Source organism: Dromaius novaehollandiae, chromosome 6 (assembly GCF_036370855.1).
Source record: "Dromaius novaehollandiae isolate bDroNov1 chromosome 6, bDroNov1.hap1, whole genome shotgun sequence".
Taxonomy (NCBI): domain Eukaryota; kingdom Metazoa; phylum Chordata; class Aves; order Casuariiformes; family Dromaiidae; genus Dromaius; species Dromaius novaehollandiae.
Window position 1 is genome coordinate 16,699,568 of NC_088103.1, and position 16,764 is coordinate 16,716,331.

At 40.0% G+C, this 16,764-nt stretch overlaps 1 protein-coding gene across 8 annotated transcripts in view; it reads left to right on the forward strand.

Moving 5' to 3' along the window:
• Positions 1–16,764, forward strand: part of OGDHL (oxoglutarate dehydrogenase L) — a 62,128-nt gene extending 45,364 nt beyond the window's left edge. For all 8 annotated transcript variants that reach the window (XM_064513769.1, XM_026116799.2, XM_026116796.2 and 5 more), the window contains 7 exons: positions 4,182–4,360; positions 7,495–7,566; positions 9,060–9,185; positions 9,864–9,936; positions 12,229–12,392; positions 13,047–13,201; positions 13,929–16,764. In XM_064513769.1, coding sequence (XP_064369839.1) covers positions 4,182–4,360; positions 7,495–7,566; positions 9,060–9,185; positions 9,864–9,936; positions 12,229–12,392; positions 13,047–13,201; positions 13,929–14,052 — 893 coding nt within the window. In that variant the 3' untranslated portion in view covers positions 14,053–16,764. The remainder of the gene's footprint in view (positions 1–4,181; positions 4,361–7,494; positions 7,567–9,059; positions 9,186–9,863; positions 9,937–12,228; positions 12,393–13,046; positions 13,202–13,928) is intronic.

Below are 16,764 nucleotides of genomic sequence, written 5' to 3' on the forward strand. Positions count from 1 at the left end.
GGGAAATCTATTTTTCAAATACCTTTGGGAACATACATTGAAGGAGTTGTATAGATTTTTTTTTTCCACTGCTTGCATGGTGTTTAAAAGCAATAGAATCGCGAAAGTAAGGAGAGTAGAGATTTAAACTGTGTTCTAAAAGAAAGCACGTACAGGGAGTCAGACCAAATGAGTGATCAGCAAGAGCCATCCTCTTTGAAAAATGGACTGTCATAGTGACTCAAAGGGGAAAGACAGTCTCTCTAACTTACCAGTCTCCTCTTGGCCTCTTAACTTATTGGTCTCCTTTTGATGAGAGCATAAGCATCTGCTGGAGTCATGGATGGACTGTTTAGAGTTCAGCACTCTAGAAGTCAAGCGATTCAAAGATTTCTTGCAATGGAGATAGTAAAAAAACAAAACAAAACTAGGTTGGAATTACCAAGGAGTAGACTATGGAGACACACTAGAAAAACAGGATGTAAAGCAGCTGTCTCCATAAATAAACAGTTTTGCTTGGAGTTCATTCTGCAGTTTCTCTCAAGCAGTTAAGCTGTCCTGAAGTTGTCTACCTACTAACCTTCCGGGAAAGTCTGTATACTGACGCTGTCTGAAGAGACTTTTCTCTAGGGTAGAAGAAAGAGATTCTGTAATCCCAATTTAGCTGTGGTCAGTGAGTCAAACTAAAGCAATTTGTGTCATGTGTAGACAACCCATGTAGAAACTTCATATAATGTGTTGGAAGGATGTTGTTGTAGTTAGTGTTACACAGGGACTTGTCTGACGCATGCCTAGACCTCACTATTTTCCCTGTGGGTTTTCCTTAAGACATTGCTACTTCAAACTTTCCTTAATTATATGACCGTTAGTTCTCAAATTTATGAGGTGGAAATGCTTGCCCTTCACCTCTTTTTTTTTTTTTTTTTTTTTTTTTAATTTGACAGTAAAACTTTCAGGGAAGGAACTACTTGTGTGTGTTTGCAGCACTCAGCACATGAAGACCTGAGTATTAGCTCAGAGCTCTGAGCATCTCTCTGAAAGCAGACATAAAGTAAAAATTGAGCAAAAGCTGAAAAGGGCAAAAAAAGTATGAACAGGAGTTGATCCTAAAATCCTCCTCTGTAAGTAAGTCCATAAGCTGGCACTGATAACCTTAAAATAACTCATGTGCTGTATGTGGTACACGTTGCTCTCTTCAGCCTCTTAATATATTGTTATATTTTGTCTTATTCTTGGTATGTCAGGTGATCTTAAAGGTAGTTTAGTAGCAATAAAATCTCTTATTGCTTGCGGACTTTCTTGGTTTTATAGTTCTCTTTGAAGTAATTCCCTTATGCACTGAATTCCCTGAAGAGAAGCTCTATTAGAGGGACTGCAGCCTCTGGTCACCAGGGTATAAATCACAAATGACAAGTATATGAGACATGTCAGCTATCACTCTCTGGTGAGTTTGAAGCAGCAGCCTACTGTGTGTGGAGAATATTGAGATGCTAAGCTCTTCTCTGCCAGGAGTTTTGAGGTTTTTCAGAGTTCCTGAAACTTTTCTGATTAGAAGAGTTGTGTAATGGGGCTGATCAGAATCAGAAAGTATAGTTCCAATGACTGTTTTTTCATGGATTCCCAATACGTTACTCTAGTTTACTAAATACTGCTGGTCACAAAGCAGTTTCTGATGGATTTTACTAGTACAGAGTATGTAGAAGGCTTATTAGGTACCTGACTTGTGATTGGATTTGGACTCATAGCCACATTTGAGTATAGGAAATATTATGCATAGTATAAGGTTTTACAGAGCGCGTTGTGATACTCTTGTCCAGTACTCCTGAGATTGTCTGCAAGTTTAAAAAAAAAAAAAAAGCGGGGGGGGGGGGGGGGGGGGGGAGGAAAACCCAAGCTAATACCTAGTATCAGGACAAGTGTGCCATGCTCTCAGATATGAAGGAGTTTCACTCTGCATCCAAAATTTCTGTCTTGGCCCATTTCTGTCTTAATGAAGTGTACACTACTCTTGTGACTGTTTTGGGGTTTAGAGGCCAGTGGGGCAAATTCAGCAATACAGAAACATTGTTACCTGAAAGTGCATTTGTTTTTGCCTTAGCTGGTTTTGCTATCAAGCCTGTATCGTAGAATAGCATTTGTGTCATTTACAGTGTGACAGTAAGGAAACGGAGGAAAAGAAAGAAGGTGGAATCAGGCAAAAATGGAAATGACAGTGGCTTGTAAATAGCATAAATGCAAAGCAGAGGAGTTCAGTATAGATCAGCCTTAGTGGGATGGGACTCTCTCTCTGTGACCTAATTATGTAATATCATCTTAAAGTTGTTTTACAAAGATAGGAAATCCTCATTGGTCTGTTAGCTCATTATCACATTTCTGAGAATGTTGCAGTTACTCAGGAAAGAGTTACAACTCATTATCTTAGGTTTTTAAATAAAAATTTTAGAACAGCAAAGCCAGTTACTTTGCTGGCGTAACGTTCAGTGAGAGTATTCCCCTGTTACAATTCTGTATTTGAAAACAGATCTTTCGATTTTGTGCAGAGCTTACAAACCTCAACATAAAGCATATTTAGCCATCAAATATTTATTCTCTGTGTGTATTGAATCAGTCTTCCCTCAGTCAGAACTTTTATATGTAGAGTAGCGCTACGCAGGTGGCCTGTGTGAGCTTAAACTTTTTTGGTTATTAAAAACTATAGCTGTATAACATGAGTACAGATACTAGATCAGCACTCCAGACTCAGCTGTGTGGAAGTAACAAGGGAGAACATGAGCAGAGGTTACATACATGTTTTTAGCAAACACGTTTAGCTGGTCACTGTGGAACATGGTATGGAAAAATACCTAAAATTTAAGCATAGTCATTAAATTGGTACAAGTGCATTAGATGTAGCTAGGTTTTCATGGTCTAACTTACCATGAAATTCTGCTTTGTTTAAAGGTGCATAACAAAAGCCATGCAGCACATGCAAGCACCCTTGTAGTTTTCTGTTCTTTTGCCTTAGTAGAGCTGCTAGGCATCAATTACAGTGCTAGCTTATGTTGTGATATAGCAGTTTGCTTTTCGTTTCTCTCTTTTTGCTACTCGTCTCTCCAAATCCTGCTGTGAAGCTGGGGCTTTATTGTACTGCTAAAGATCTCTCAGTGAAAGAAATAATATTTTTCTGCCCTTAAGTGATATCCAGGGAGCCTGTTGAGAGACTTCAGTTATGCTTGGAGCTTTGACAAGTTTTAAGAGCAGACAACAAGCTGCCTGGCCTGCTCTGTGCAGAATACCTGCACTGCTGTCAACCAGCCTGCTGTCTGTAAATTTGTCCTGCTGTGTTAACCTGATGTGTTGGAGTCAGTGGAAATGCGTGGTCCTTCTGTTTTGTAAGGAATCATTTGAACTTACAGTTCAAACAGCATGAGTTTAGGGGAATCTCTTGCTACTATATACTCCCTGGAACTGGGTTTGAGATGTTAGACACGGACTGGAGAGAGATAAGCTTACGCCTTTTTATCTTCATTAGCTGAAGTAGTGATGTTCTTGCCATGAAGAGCATTTCTGGTCTGCTCTCTGTCACTAAGGCAGAGATCCTTAACCCTGACAAAGAAATGACAGTTTGCCAAAGACAGATGTTCCAGAGGTATGTCTCATGCACCTGTAATGTTCAAGCTTATTTAAAGGAGAGGTGTGTCTCATGCACCTGTAATGTTCAAGCTTATTTAAAGGTCTGAAGACTATGGTCCTGCCTATGGACTGAAGACTGATGTCACCAATAATGCTATTCAGTGTCTGCGGGGGGGGATCAACGGTGTTGTGCAGGGCTGTGCAAGTCAGAAAATGAGCAAATAGCTTTTTGAACTGGTCCTGGATTTTAAGTGTGTTTTTACAAGAAACAGTACTCAGTGAGCTCTCAAAAATCTCACACAAAAGTCTGAGCTGAAAAGGGGGGTTTAACTGTTCATTTGAAACTCTTATGATTTTCAGATGTTTGAGCAAGAGTTTGAAGGACTAGAGTCAGTATTGTGAAAAGGTTATTTGCTAATCTTTCTAATGAAAATGGTACTACTGAAAACTGCATGATTTACAACAGGGCTAAAAAACAAGTTTGAGTCATGCTCTTAATCATGTTATTTTTCTTTTTAATTTATTTTTTTATGAGAAATGAACAGAATTCTCAGCAAGTCTGTTTCTTTTTCTTCTACCTGTTTGTTTAGGTTTTGAACTTGGCTTTGCTATGGCAAGTCCCAACGCCCTGGTGTGCTGGGAGGCCCAGTTTGGCGACTTTCACAACACAGCCCAGTGTATCATAGACCAGTTCATCAGCTCAGGCCAGGCTAAGTGGGTTCGTCACAACGGGATTGTTCTGCTCTTGCCACATGGGATGGAAGGAATGGTAAGCATTGCTGACTGGCACCAACACGAATGTGTAAAACTGTAGCACCTTGCTCCCCATCCCTAAAATCCAAAGATATCTTGGGAATCTCACAGTGATATTAGGAGGGGGGGGGGATATAATTTAGTGTGTTGGACTGCTTCAGTGCTACAGAAGGGAGTGTGTGTAGATTAGTCAGTGAGAACAGAAGAAAACTGAGAAATGTTTCTGAGCACTTGGCTTTATGTTCTTAGTGGCCTGTACCACTTTTCCTTATTAGATGGAAGATTTAATGTGTTGCTGAGTAACTGCACGAGAATGAAAAGAAACCCACTATCTTTTTCCTGATTTTTTTAAGGCCTTTTTTTCCCTCTCTTTATTTTTTCCTTTACGTAAGACACTGCCTTCTTTCCCTAAGAAGCTGGATTCTTGGTGTGCAATAAAAAAAAAAAATTGTCAGTGTCTAGCAGTACTTGTTTGGTTTCATTTTGCATGAAGCATGTCTGTGTAAACTCTCCACTGAATTTAGTTACAATGAATTGATATGAAACTTTAAAAGAAAAGTTCTTCAAAAATAATTGACATTAGGTAACTTTGATATAATAAGAAATTCCTCATTTTCTAGGAAGAAACACCTTTCCACTAGCTGTTGCCCTCTTTTCTTTGGTGGCTAATAGGAGGAACTAGACGATGTCTTAGGGAGAAAGGGCATGGAGGGGCTGCGTATGCAATGTTCATGAAGTTCACATTGGCAATAGAATTATTCTGCAAATCTTTTAAATTATTTTCAAAGGTTAAATGAACATTGTATCATGCTAAGTTCGTTTTCTCTATTTCGGATTCACTGACGGTCATGAAGTGATGCATGTATGTCGCTAGTTTTCTCTTAAGAAAAGCATAATATATGCCATAGTGGCAATCTCCATCTCTATAAATGCTAAAGACCCTTTTACTGCAAACCGGTAGTCATTACCATTCTTCCAAACAATTTAATTTATTTCCATTCAGTTATAATCCTGTTCTGATATACTGATATGCATTTGTATCTTATGAATGGCTTTCTATACGTTTTTCTGTGTAAAGAATAAAGGGTCTGATGCTGTTCACAAAAGTTTTGATAAATTAATTTTTTTTTTTTAGGTAAGGACTGCAGGGCTGGACTCAAAATGAATCCTGAGTGATAGCCTGAATGTGCTCTCAGGAGGAAGCATGGCCCTCTGTAGAAAAGTGCTCAAATGAAGGGAGCTAGATCTCTGCTGTTTGTAATACTGTTAATCAATCTTTTCTCTTAGCCATTTGGCAGCTAGGATTTGCCCAGATGTTTTGAAACACGCTTGTTTTGCTACTGGTGTCAGGTGTTTTCTGAATATTTAAGAATCCCACATGGCTATCGAAATCCATTATCTTCCCGGAGGAGCTTTCCATTACAGGAGAGTTATTTTTCTCTAGCTGCAGCATTGGGGACAAAATGATTTGGGGAAGGATTTGTAATGGGATATGGATCTTTTCACCTCTGGGTCATGCATTCACAGGCAGGTTGGCTGTGATTGAAAGACTCTGCTGCCTTATGGCTCCTTGGTGACTCATTTGAAAGTAGCTAATGGATGATTCAGTATAGGTCTCACTGGATAGGTGGTCGCGATAGAAATAAACCCTATGCCATCCCACATAGCAGTCCCGGGCAGTCAGACTGGCAGTGTCAGCAGAGAAATCAAAGATGGATGTGGACAGTGAGGCCTTGGACTGAGGTTGTTGCTGGGGTATGTTAGGGAAGCCTTGCATCTCTACCTTGTAACTGTTTGCTAGTGACACCTCCGTTTCCAGCCTATTGCATTCAGTATGCTTGTGGAGTGCTGTATTTGTTTTATCTCTGTGTAAATATTGTGCTTGGTGTAGGGTTTGATTTACAGCAAATAGATGCATACAACAGCGCTATTGCAATATGAGTCTCCTACTGTGCACCGCAGTTTCGCTCAGCTTTGCCTCTTTCTTCCAAGCCCCTACCCACTTATGACCAGAGTATTCGCCACCTTAAAAGTGGCAATAGGCTCCAAAAGAATATTTGCACGAGGCAAAAATTTTTGGCTGTTTGTGTTTTTCTTTTCTTGTTAGTGAAGAAACTGACTGGTTTTTTTTCCTTTGAGTCCCCTTAGTCCACAGAGTAGAAAGTCAAAAGCAGAGAGTACCTTTTGCTGCATCAAGTTAGACTACTATCTGTCAAAGTAATGAGAAATTTGGAGATCTTACATAAGGTTTCAATGCAGAAAGTTATAATGAGAGAAGCAAAACTTCTTTGTAGACATCTTTAACTTAAGAGCTGTGGAGAGATTTGAGAGGGGGGAAGATAACAGATTCTGTTACATTCCTTATTCCTGATGTTGCCTCTGCCTAGCATATGTGTTTTGTTAGTACAAAATGGGGCTAACTGTGTGTGCTAGAAGAAATTTCTTTGGGAGCTGCTAGTGAGAAAGAGGACTTGAGTGTTCAGTACTTTGACAGAATGTAAAATCCCTCTTGAGGAGCCAGTAATTAATCATGGGCTAGTTTGGCAGATAATGTTTACAGGCATTTTGATCCATTTTAGCAGAAGTATTCATTTAGGGCATTTTGTCCTGTGTTGAACAGTGAGCTATGGTAGGAGAGGGATCCCAAGTCTGCGTGTGTTGCTAATCAGGGAACCAACAACTGAATAGTGGTTGCTCCTGTTCAGCGTGCACATGTAGTCTGCTGCTGAGAAGTGTGGGGCACTGCAGTACACCGAGAAGCACGTAGTATTTGCCCTCCTGACATCCCTCCTCCTCCTTTTTGCCCTGTATTAGCAAGGTCATTCTTGTGTCCACATGAACCTACTGGCCTTTCACTGGTCTTCACTGTGCAGATATACTGAGACAGGCCAGAAATTATTTGCAACTGATAAATGCTTTGGAGCTCCATGTGAAAACTAATCTTCTCCTGTGAAAACAGCCTGTGGAAGGAAGACGGTGTCAGTCTTGTAGCAGATCTTCTTCTCTCCATGCTGCAACATTTTATGGTTTTGGCTGGGGGACTGAGTGTGCTGCAAGGGTGGTGACAGGGAGTACTTATGCAGTGTCCTAGACTGGTGTCTAACTGCTGTTCCGGCTTTTTAATGTTGTTTTAAATGGTATGATTACCAGGGTCCAGAGCATTCCTCGGCGAGGCCTGAGAGGTTTCTACAGATGAGCAATGATGATTCTGATGCTTATCCAGTAAGTAGATTTGTCAAGGGCCATGTCCTTTCTCCTGCTCTTTGCTTGTTGGAGATTTATTTTAACGTGGGTTTTGTTGGCTTTATCATCTGAGAAATCAGTTTATTGCCACAAGTGGCATTTAATTATTTGCCATGAAAGAAAAAATTCAAGTTTGGTGTGTGTGTGATGGTGTTTTTTTTAAGCCTTTTAGCTAAGTGTAGTGGGTTTAGATTTAGCTTCAAGAGCTGGTACGACATTAACTTGGTTCTAGTAAAAATAATCAAAGTATGCAGCTGTGCTGCTTCATTTCAAAGTGGAGGTCATATGCAATTAGTCTCTGGGAGCATGATCTCTTTATGGCTGTTCCTCAGGGCCAGTGATTCTGCCTGGTTATATTGCTATGCATATTACAGATTGGTATCTCTAAAGGAAGCCAAGTGAAACTACACCTGGCTTTTGCAGTGGAACTAAGTTGTACTGGTGAGAGCACGAAAGTGAGGACAATGTATAAAAATTCTACTTCCACAAAAGGTATGAGAGAATCATCCCCAAATTCCCTAATAAACTTAGTCTAATTTCTAAATTTGATTCAGCTAAGAACTTCAAAGATTGATCAATCGTATCTACAGAAAAAGTACAAAGCTCCAGAGGATGTGGGGCAACAGGACATGCCCTTTCCCACTGCAGCATTTGTGTTAATTTAGCTCTAATAAACACTATTATCTATAAATTGAAAAGCCCATCAATTAAAAAAGAAAAAAAAAAGTATATTTCAGTTTTGGGTCTGTTACCAGTGGGGTAAGGATGGTTTCAAAGCCATATTCCTTCTCATCTAAAAGTGGTTTTTCTGTGCACTGGCAGCATAAAGCTCTGTTTGACTGACTGCGCTTGAACACTGTCAGTTGCACATAACAAGCACATGTAAGTTTTATCATAGTAGCTAACAGCTCAAATAGTGGACCAGGACATCATTTAGATGCTGTACCAGTCTCTGAGATTATTGTATCTATGCATGCCTATGTCCACCTAGGTATTTATATAAGAAATTTATAAAATACATAAATATAAAACACATTTATATATATATATATATATATATGCACACACATATATAAAATATAAAAGATAGTAGAAGAGAACAGGACACCTACAAAAAAAGGGGGAGGTAGAGTTAACTGTACACACAAAAAATGAATTGTAATTTTAAGATTCTTTCAGAGGAGTTCCATTTTGTGTCTTCCACCTATCAAAGCCTGCTGAAATTAATTGGAGCTTTTTTTTTCCCTTTATTTGCATACACTTTTAGGAAGAGATAGAAACAGAGGAGAACTATTTGTAGGGATGCTTCCCTAGCTAATAATATAATCCCAGCAGAAATCTGCTAATTAAATTTTTGAGGGAGGGGGTTGCTTAGAGTCAGAAATAGAAGGATGGCTTTCAAGCCTTTTTTTCTGTGTCCATCCATCCCCCTCCCCCAGATATTTTTCTAATGCCTTTAATGTTTCTCTTAGGAGTTCACTGAACAGTTTGAAGTTTCCCAGCTGTATGAATGCAACTGGATTGTGGTGAATTGTTCAACTCCAGCCAATTACTTTCATGTCCTCAGAAGACAGATCTTGCTGCCGTTCAGAAAACCGGTAAAGTTACTGTGATAGACTTGAATATTATAGGTTAACTCTTCCCTTTCATTAAAAGGAGATCTTTGTGTGTATATGACATACTACTGAATAAAAAAATGAATCCTTGGTGAAAAACCTTAAATGAGCATAGGTTAAAGGTGACTGATTCGATGAAATGAAACTGAGTTCTCACTTAACAGAATTCTACAGCTTGGTTTTCAGCTTTCCTTCCTTCTAGCTGTGCAGACCACCAGGTGAGCTTGTCAAGATACTGGGTAGCTAATAGGTTGCATATATATAACCTATATGCCTAATTGCTAGAACTTCATAAATGTGTGCGTATTTGCATAGGAAGGGACTGTTGCATTTGAATCAGGCTCTTTGGGTCTGGACTCCGATGCTGGCTCCACTCCAGTGCCAGACCCTTCCCCTCTCCTCTACAGAGATATTCTTCTCTTATAAGCAATTGTAGTTGAGAACGTTTAGAGTTTTGATTATCTAAATCTTTTGAATAATTTTGAAACTTCTTAGACTTTCGAAACATGCAAAATTAATTTACTGTGTCTAAGTTATTCATGTTAAATTGATCTATGGCATATTTAGTGTCTGTTTTTTGTATGAACAGTGTTGTAAATATTGCATGTAATAATATAGATGAAGCAGCTCCTGAGTGTTGGAAAAATTTGTATCTTACAGCTGATTGTCTTGACACCCAAGTCACTGCTGAGGCATCCAGAAGCTAAATCCAGTTTTGATGAAATGATATCTGGTAAGTTGACTTAAAGTATTATGGACAGATAAATCAGCTATGCAAGGTCACATGTCGGATTGGAAATGTGAAAAGAGAATCTATCCTGGAGAGCGTGTGTCCTCCTTTGGCTTAATTTTTTGTGAAGCTGTTGTGAAGAGATCTGACATGGACTTTGGCTGAAGAGTGAGTCTGCGTTCAAGTGAGAATTCTTAATTTTAACTGACTTACCACATAAACAACCATACCACATTTCCCTCTCTGCAGGGGTGTTCCCCTCAGTAGACTGTTAGGTTCCTCCTCTCTTTTTCCCTCCACTAAAAAATTTAATTGTTTTTTGCACTGTCCCCCCATAGACAGGAGGGACAGATTGCAACTGCAATATGCCCATTCTGAAGAACGATGGGCCTGTTTCTTCTTATTGTGTTTGTTTCTGGAGCTGCCACATCGCACTAGTAGTCTAAAGCAAGATCAGTGAACCTGCTTTGCGCTGCCTCCCATGGCTGCTGTTGGTGTGCTGTTCAGCACCAAGAGATAATGTAGCAACTGCCAGTGTAATACCAAAAAACCTGATGGATTGACCTTGCTATGCACTGGCTGGAATGTATAGAGTGGCACAGGAGAAGTGCAATGAAATGTAGTAAGTGAATATAGCAGTTGTTCACCACTAAGTGGGGAGAGAGAGCAAGAGTGCATATATGTGTGTGGTGATTCAAGTTCTAGCTGATACCAGACTGCTGTCAGGAAAGAATCTGCTTAGATTTTTTCTTTTTCTTTAAAGTATATTAACATTTCTAAATATCCTTAAATGTTGCAGTATCTCCTTTCTGTAGGTGAGTCCAGTTTTCTTCTCAGGCAAAGAATACTGCTGGTTTTGATTTCTGGTTTAAAAGCTTATAGAATGATTAGGTTAGAAAACATGATTACAATGTGTGTGTGTGATTACATGATTACAGTTAATTTCTTTGCATTAAAAGAATGATTACAGATTAGAAATTCTGTAAGGATTACGAGATGTCCTTTTGGTTAAGTCTTGGGTGCCCCTCTACTTTAGGCTAACTCACAGTAGTGGCCAAAACTCTTGATTAACATCTAATTTTGATTTACTTTCATGTTTCTGCTGAAGATGACAGCAAGTGAAGTATTGCTGACTCTCAGCTAACTCTGTTTGCTCTGTTCTTAACTGAAAGCTGAGAAGGAGGGGGAGACTGACTCCAGCTGACCCAATAACGCACAGATTCAGTCTTCTTTAATGATAAATTCTGCTGTTGAGTGAGACAGGATAATTCTGACATAAATCAGTCCCTCTTTCATACATTTGTGCTACTGCTTTTCTTCCCCCAAGAAAAATGGTTCAAACAGGAGCTTATTCTGCTGGTAAGTGGGTGTGCTGATTCAGACTGGGAGGTCATGCCGCTGTCTGCTACCTTGCAGTTGGTTGGTGTGGGAATAGTTCTAATCAATCACAGACAGGAGCAACAGAAAGAATTTTTTAGACCATCAAGCCCCTGCTCCTGCCAGTGCAAGATTGCTGCCTTTCATACATTCCAGTTTTGTGTATCCCAAGCAAGTTACTCTCCTGGGAGATGATATCATAGGGGAAAAGATATCCAGCAGTCAGGATATGCAACTGAAACTGTATCCATCACTCGTACATGTGGCTTAGTACTATGCTAATTCTTCCTTTGGCTAATTCCATTTTAGCTCTCAAGCAGAGGTTTGGAGCCCATAAGTGTATGGTAGTCATGCGTGTGCTTGTGTAAATACTTCTGCGGTTACCAGATGTAGTTAATTAAGGTTCTTGCTGCTAACTGCTCTGTAATACCTTTATCAAGAACATATACTATGGTTTTATGTGTTTTTTATGGTTTATATGGTTTTATACATTCTATATAGAAAATATTCTAAAATTTTCTAAAAATATATAATGTTACATGGTCAAGATCATCTTGGAAAGAAGAAACTACTTCTGATGGGTCTCTGAATAAAGCTGTCAGCAAGGGTGAGCTATCATATCAATTAAAAATTAGAGGTATAAAGCACAATGTAAAACTAAAAAAGAATTCACTCTCAATATGTTTCTCCTATTAAGCGTAGAAGAGTAGTTTACTGAAAATCTTTTCACTTCTTGAAACTAAACTGCTGAAGTTTGCTTCAGCAGAATTGCTGGTCTGAAAGGTAGGAGTAGAGAGGCAGCAAAGCCCTGTGACCATTGCACCCAGCTGATTGCTCAGCACATGACTGTTTCTTGGGGCTGCTTTGATACAGAGTCAGCTCAATTGAGAGCACTCTTCTAATTTTTGCTCTGACTAGGTACCACTTTCCAACGTGTGATTCCTGAGAATGGGCTGGCAACTCATGCGCCAAATGAGGTCAGGCGAGTGATTTTCTGCACGGGGAAAGTGTACTACGATCTTGTGAAAGAGAGAAAGAATCAAGACTTGGAGAAACAAGTGGCTATAACTAGATTGGAACAGGTGAGCTCCCAGATCCTCAAAAAACCAGGATCTTTGGGGAGACTTTCAGCAAGGGGTTGTTATGCTTTTAAATAGGTGAGGAAATGGTGATAATACTTAGCATTTTTATAACACTTTGATCTTAAAGGAGACAGTCTAAACCTCATAGTCTTGTGGAGTAGGAACGCATGAATGATATACTGGACAGTGAGACTCAGAAAGCTTGATGACTTGCCCAGAACAATATAAAAAACTGAAGGTTACAATTTGATGGTGTCTTAAATTTGTACCTCTAGTTTGCTAGGTTTAAATGTTATGAATAGTAGCCTTTGGAATTATGTTGTCATTCAGTAATTCTACCCAAGCAAATGGACTTGAATTATGCCAGCTATTTAACCAGAAAACTGTAGAAATGCAGAGATGTGGACTATGACCACTTCCATTCATACTTGTGTTAATATAAAATGTGTGTTTCGTAACTTGATGGTCATTTCTGACACCGTGAAAATGATTAAAGAAATATAAGGCACTTAAAAAACAAATAGCAATTATATTATTTTGATACTAAATGGTTAATTACAATGGCTGTGTATAACACCTGACAGGTAAAAACCTTTCCTACTAGGGATTAACGCCATGTAAGAGAAAGCTTTGCCAATTTTTACCTCTTTCCAGATCTCACCATTCCCCTTTGACCTGCTGAAAGAAGAGCTTGAGAAGTATCCAGGGGCTGATCTAGTTTGGTGTCAGGAGGAACACAAGAACAGTGGATATTATGATTATGTCAAACCTCGTTTCCGCACTATTGTGAACCACACTCGACCTATATGGTATAAGACTTCAAACAATTGCTTTATCTCCTGGGATAATTTTTTTGCCAGGTTTTTGATTTGAGAATGTTATTCATGGGGAAGTCAGGTTCTTCACAAATCAAGAACTCTGAGTTTGGTTCCTTAGGGGAAGGAGAGAAAAGTCTGTGCAGCTTTTTCTTGAATACACAATGCATATCTTGCTCCTCCTTGTAGTTCTGAAAGAAAATCAGTAGCAACTAGCTCTGTATTTATTGCCACTTAATACAGTGCTTGGCCACCTGGATTTTTATCTCTTCTTGTCTAAGATTCTGTCTTTTTCTAAAAATTTCAGTCCAAATTTTAGGTTTCTGGAGAAAATGGTGGTTGTAAAAGCTCGGTCCAGTCAGATAGCTCTGCTCTTATTTTAGATAACTGGCTCTTGAGTCAGCATATGCAGATGTTGGAGGAATGAGTCTCCATTACCAGAGCAGCTTATCTAGGGATGAGACGCTGTAGCTGGCAGCCCTGGGAAGGATGGGGGAGAAGAGGCAGCTCAGCACTGAAGGGAGGGAGAAGGAGGTGGAGACTGACCAGAAGGTGTAACTGATGGCACAACTTCAATTTGATTTATTTTTATTTCAAAAAGGTTGATGATTAAATGTCTGACTCTACCAAGCTGACTTGAATGCATTTAGCAGCATGTTCCCCTGCTTGTTAGTGTCAAAATTGCCTCTCTTCTCACCTCTCTGCCCAATTTGTCACAAAGGTATGTTGGCCGAGAGCCTGCTGCTGCTGCCGCCACAGGCAACAAGAACACTCATCTGGTGTCGCTCAGAAGATTCTTGGATACAGCTTTCAACCTGGAGGCCTTTGAGGGAAAGACATTCTAACTACAGGACACCAGCTCATCTCCATCTAGTAGTGTTATAAATTGCTGCATCTGAAAGAGGAAATGAGATCGAATGGGAAAAATACTGGAAAAGTTTGTGTTTTTGCTTTATTAGTTTAAAGGATCCACCAGCTGCCTTCAATACTCTGCATCTTGTTCCCCAGTTTGTTTTTAAAAAAAAGAAAAAAAAGGGGGGAAGGGGAGAGGAAACAATCCTACTTATCTTCCACTGTTTTTTGTCACTTGTCTATTTAGATTCAGTACTCTTTGGGACAAAGAGTGTCTCCTATCCGTGGATCCAATGTCTGCGGGCACTGTCTAATTACTGTAAGTAAGCATGATGCAGTTATGCAGATCACTGAAAAAGAAGAGGGTGAGTTTCGGAGCCACTAAAGAAACAAGATGTGTTTTTTGTTCTAGGTAAAAATGGTTGACAGTTATTTCTAGATGTGTCGGAGAGGAGTAATGAAGCCAAAAAGTAAAGGGTGCTATCATCAAGCTGATAGATGACTTTAGTAGAGAAATGTACTGGCTGTCGGGATTGAAAAAAGGTGGCAAGGTAGCCTGGTGATGTGAGAAAAGAGATCGGAAATAGAGTTACATTACAAAGTCAGTAGTCCATAGGTGATAATAAAAGCAGTGTGCACCACTTAGGTATAAGGTGGAGGAGGGTGCAGGAGAAAGAAACAGAAGGGGACCAAGAACTGTAGGGGATAGATAGCTGAGGAAGGAAGAAGTCTGCACAAGACCAGAGCTTGCAGCAGTGCGTGATCAACAGGAGAGTGCAGCAGCAAAGTGCTGGACAAATGACTTCAAAAGGAAGAAGGTGACAGTGCCAGCTGTTGCCATTCTCTGGGCTGCCTGATTTGATGTACTGTGGTGTGTAGAGAACTGTGGGGTCCTCCTGTGGACACCTCTTTGGATGGACTCTTCTTCCCCAGACTACAGAAAGCTGCTTCTCTTTGACCTGGTAGCACCTGGACAAAGATTGTATCTTGATGGAAAATCTGTGTTTGCTCAGCAGGTGGTGGGCTCTCTGCTTTGTCCGCTGCTAATCTCTGCCTCAGATCTCCCTGCTGATACTAATTTAACTCTGAAGTGGCAATTCCTGGTTTAAATGCCCTTTTTTATTTTAAGAGGAAAGTGGGCAGGCAGCAGTTGCTGATTGACCAAAGGCACATGCTGTGTTTTTGTATGAGTAGTAATTGATTTTTTTTCTTTGTTTTTACCTGTCTATTAGAATACCAATTGCCATGTACTTTTCAGTATGGAGATAAAAGTGAACTGCTTCTAAGAACTGGCTCTGTGTAAAACAGGCGATGCATGGCAGGTCCATGAGCTGAGGGTCTGTGACTGGGAACAGCAGGGGGTTGCTTTACTTCTAGGGAGATAGTGGTTGCTTGGCTTCGTTGGAGATGTAGTGTAGTGAGGTGGCCTGAGAGTGCTTTGACAGCACTCTGTCTGCAGTTCTAGAAGGTGGGTAGGCACAGCTTTCCTTTCCCCTCTCAATCTAAGATTTAGTGTTGTCAGAAGTCCGGTTCCCTCTGCCCCAGGAGCACTTGGGTCTGGGTTGACCTTGTGACTGTAGGTTTCTGCAACGCTCTGGACTATTTAGTAGGAAGAGATGTTTTCCTTCCTTTCTGCTGGCTGTCAGAAGGAACTGCACATTTAACAGGACAAGCGGTGTAGTAGGAAGCAGAGGAATGGCCGTGCTTTTATCCAGGTAGGAAAAGGTAATGCCCTGCACAAGGGCCTTGTTCTGCTGTGGTGCCTGGAGGGCTATGATAGATCAGGTGAGCTGCTGCTTTCGTACACCATAGTTAGTGGCTGGAAAACACAAGGATGAGATTTCACCCCCATTCCCAGTTCCCTGTTCTGAGTGTGCTCTTGGGACGTTCTTAAGTTCTTGGCAATAAGTTTTGCCCTCCTGTTGCTATTGCTATTTTGGCTGTGCTATAAGAAGGTTTAATGGCTTATGCCTGATTCAGAGAGTCTGGTGATGCTGGAAAGCTGCTTGTCTTATCAAAATAAAAAGCTTTATTAAAACCTTTCAACTATGATCATCCACTAGTAGTACAAGCAGGATACCAAAAAGGGGTGCCTGTCTCATGCCGTCCCTTCATTTGGCCTGGAGACAGCATGATGGTAAAAAATCCTTTTGTCATAGCAGAAAATTGATGTGGCAAGGTACTTATCATGGGCTGAAGAACCAAACTTAGCCTGATGTTTGTGAACATCTGTAGCATCCTTTTAAATTAGGCTGGTTGCCTTGGGCTTTTTCTCTCATTGAAACATTGCAATTAATTTAGTCTTTTGAAACTTAATGAACTTATTACTTCAGTTGACAGCAGCAAAGATTGTTTCCTGTCCATTTCTATAGCTCAAAACATTAAGCTGATAGGCAGTAACTGTCACCCGAAGTATTTTAATGCTTTTATGAACGCTTGTTTCTGCAGCAAGAATGTGTGCTGCTAGATATTGCTGGCACCATTTATTGTATTCTCCGCTTGCATAAGGTAGGTCAGTGCTGCATGAAATATGATAAATGCACTTATCCCACAGCATGTGTGGAGGTAGAAAATGACAACGAAAGAAATAGAAATATAAGTGGTAAATGGCAGGTTTCCATTTTCATTGTGTATAATAGAATGTGGCATAACAGTTGTGTAAAAATTCCATCGAAGAATGTAAAAAAAAAAAAAAAAATTAAAAA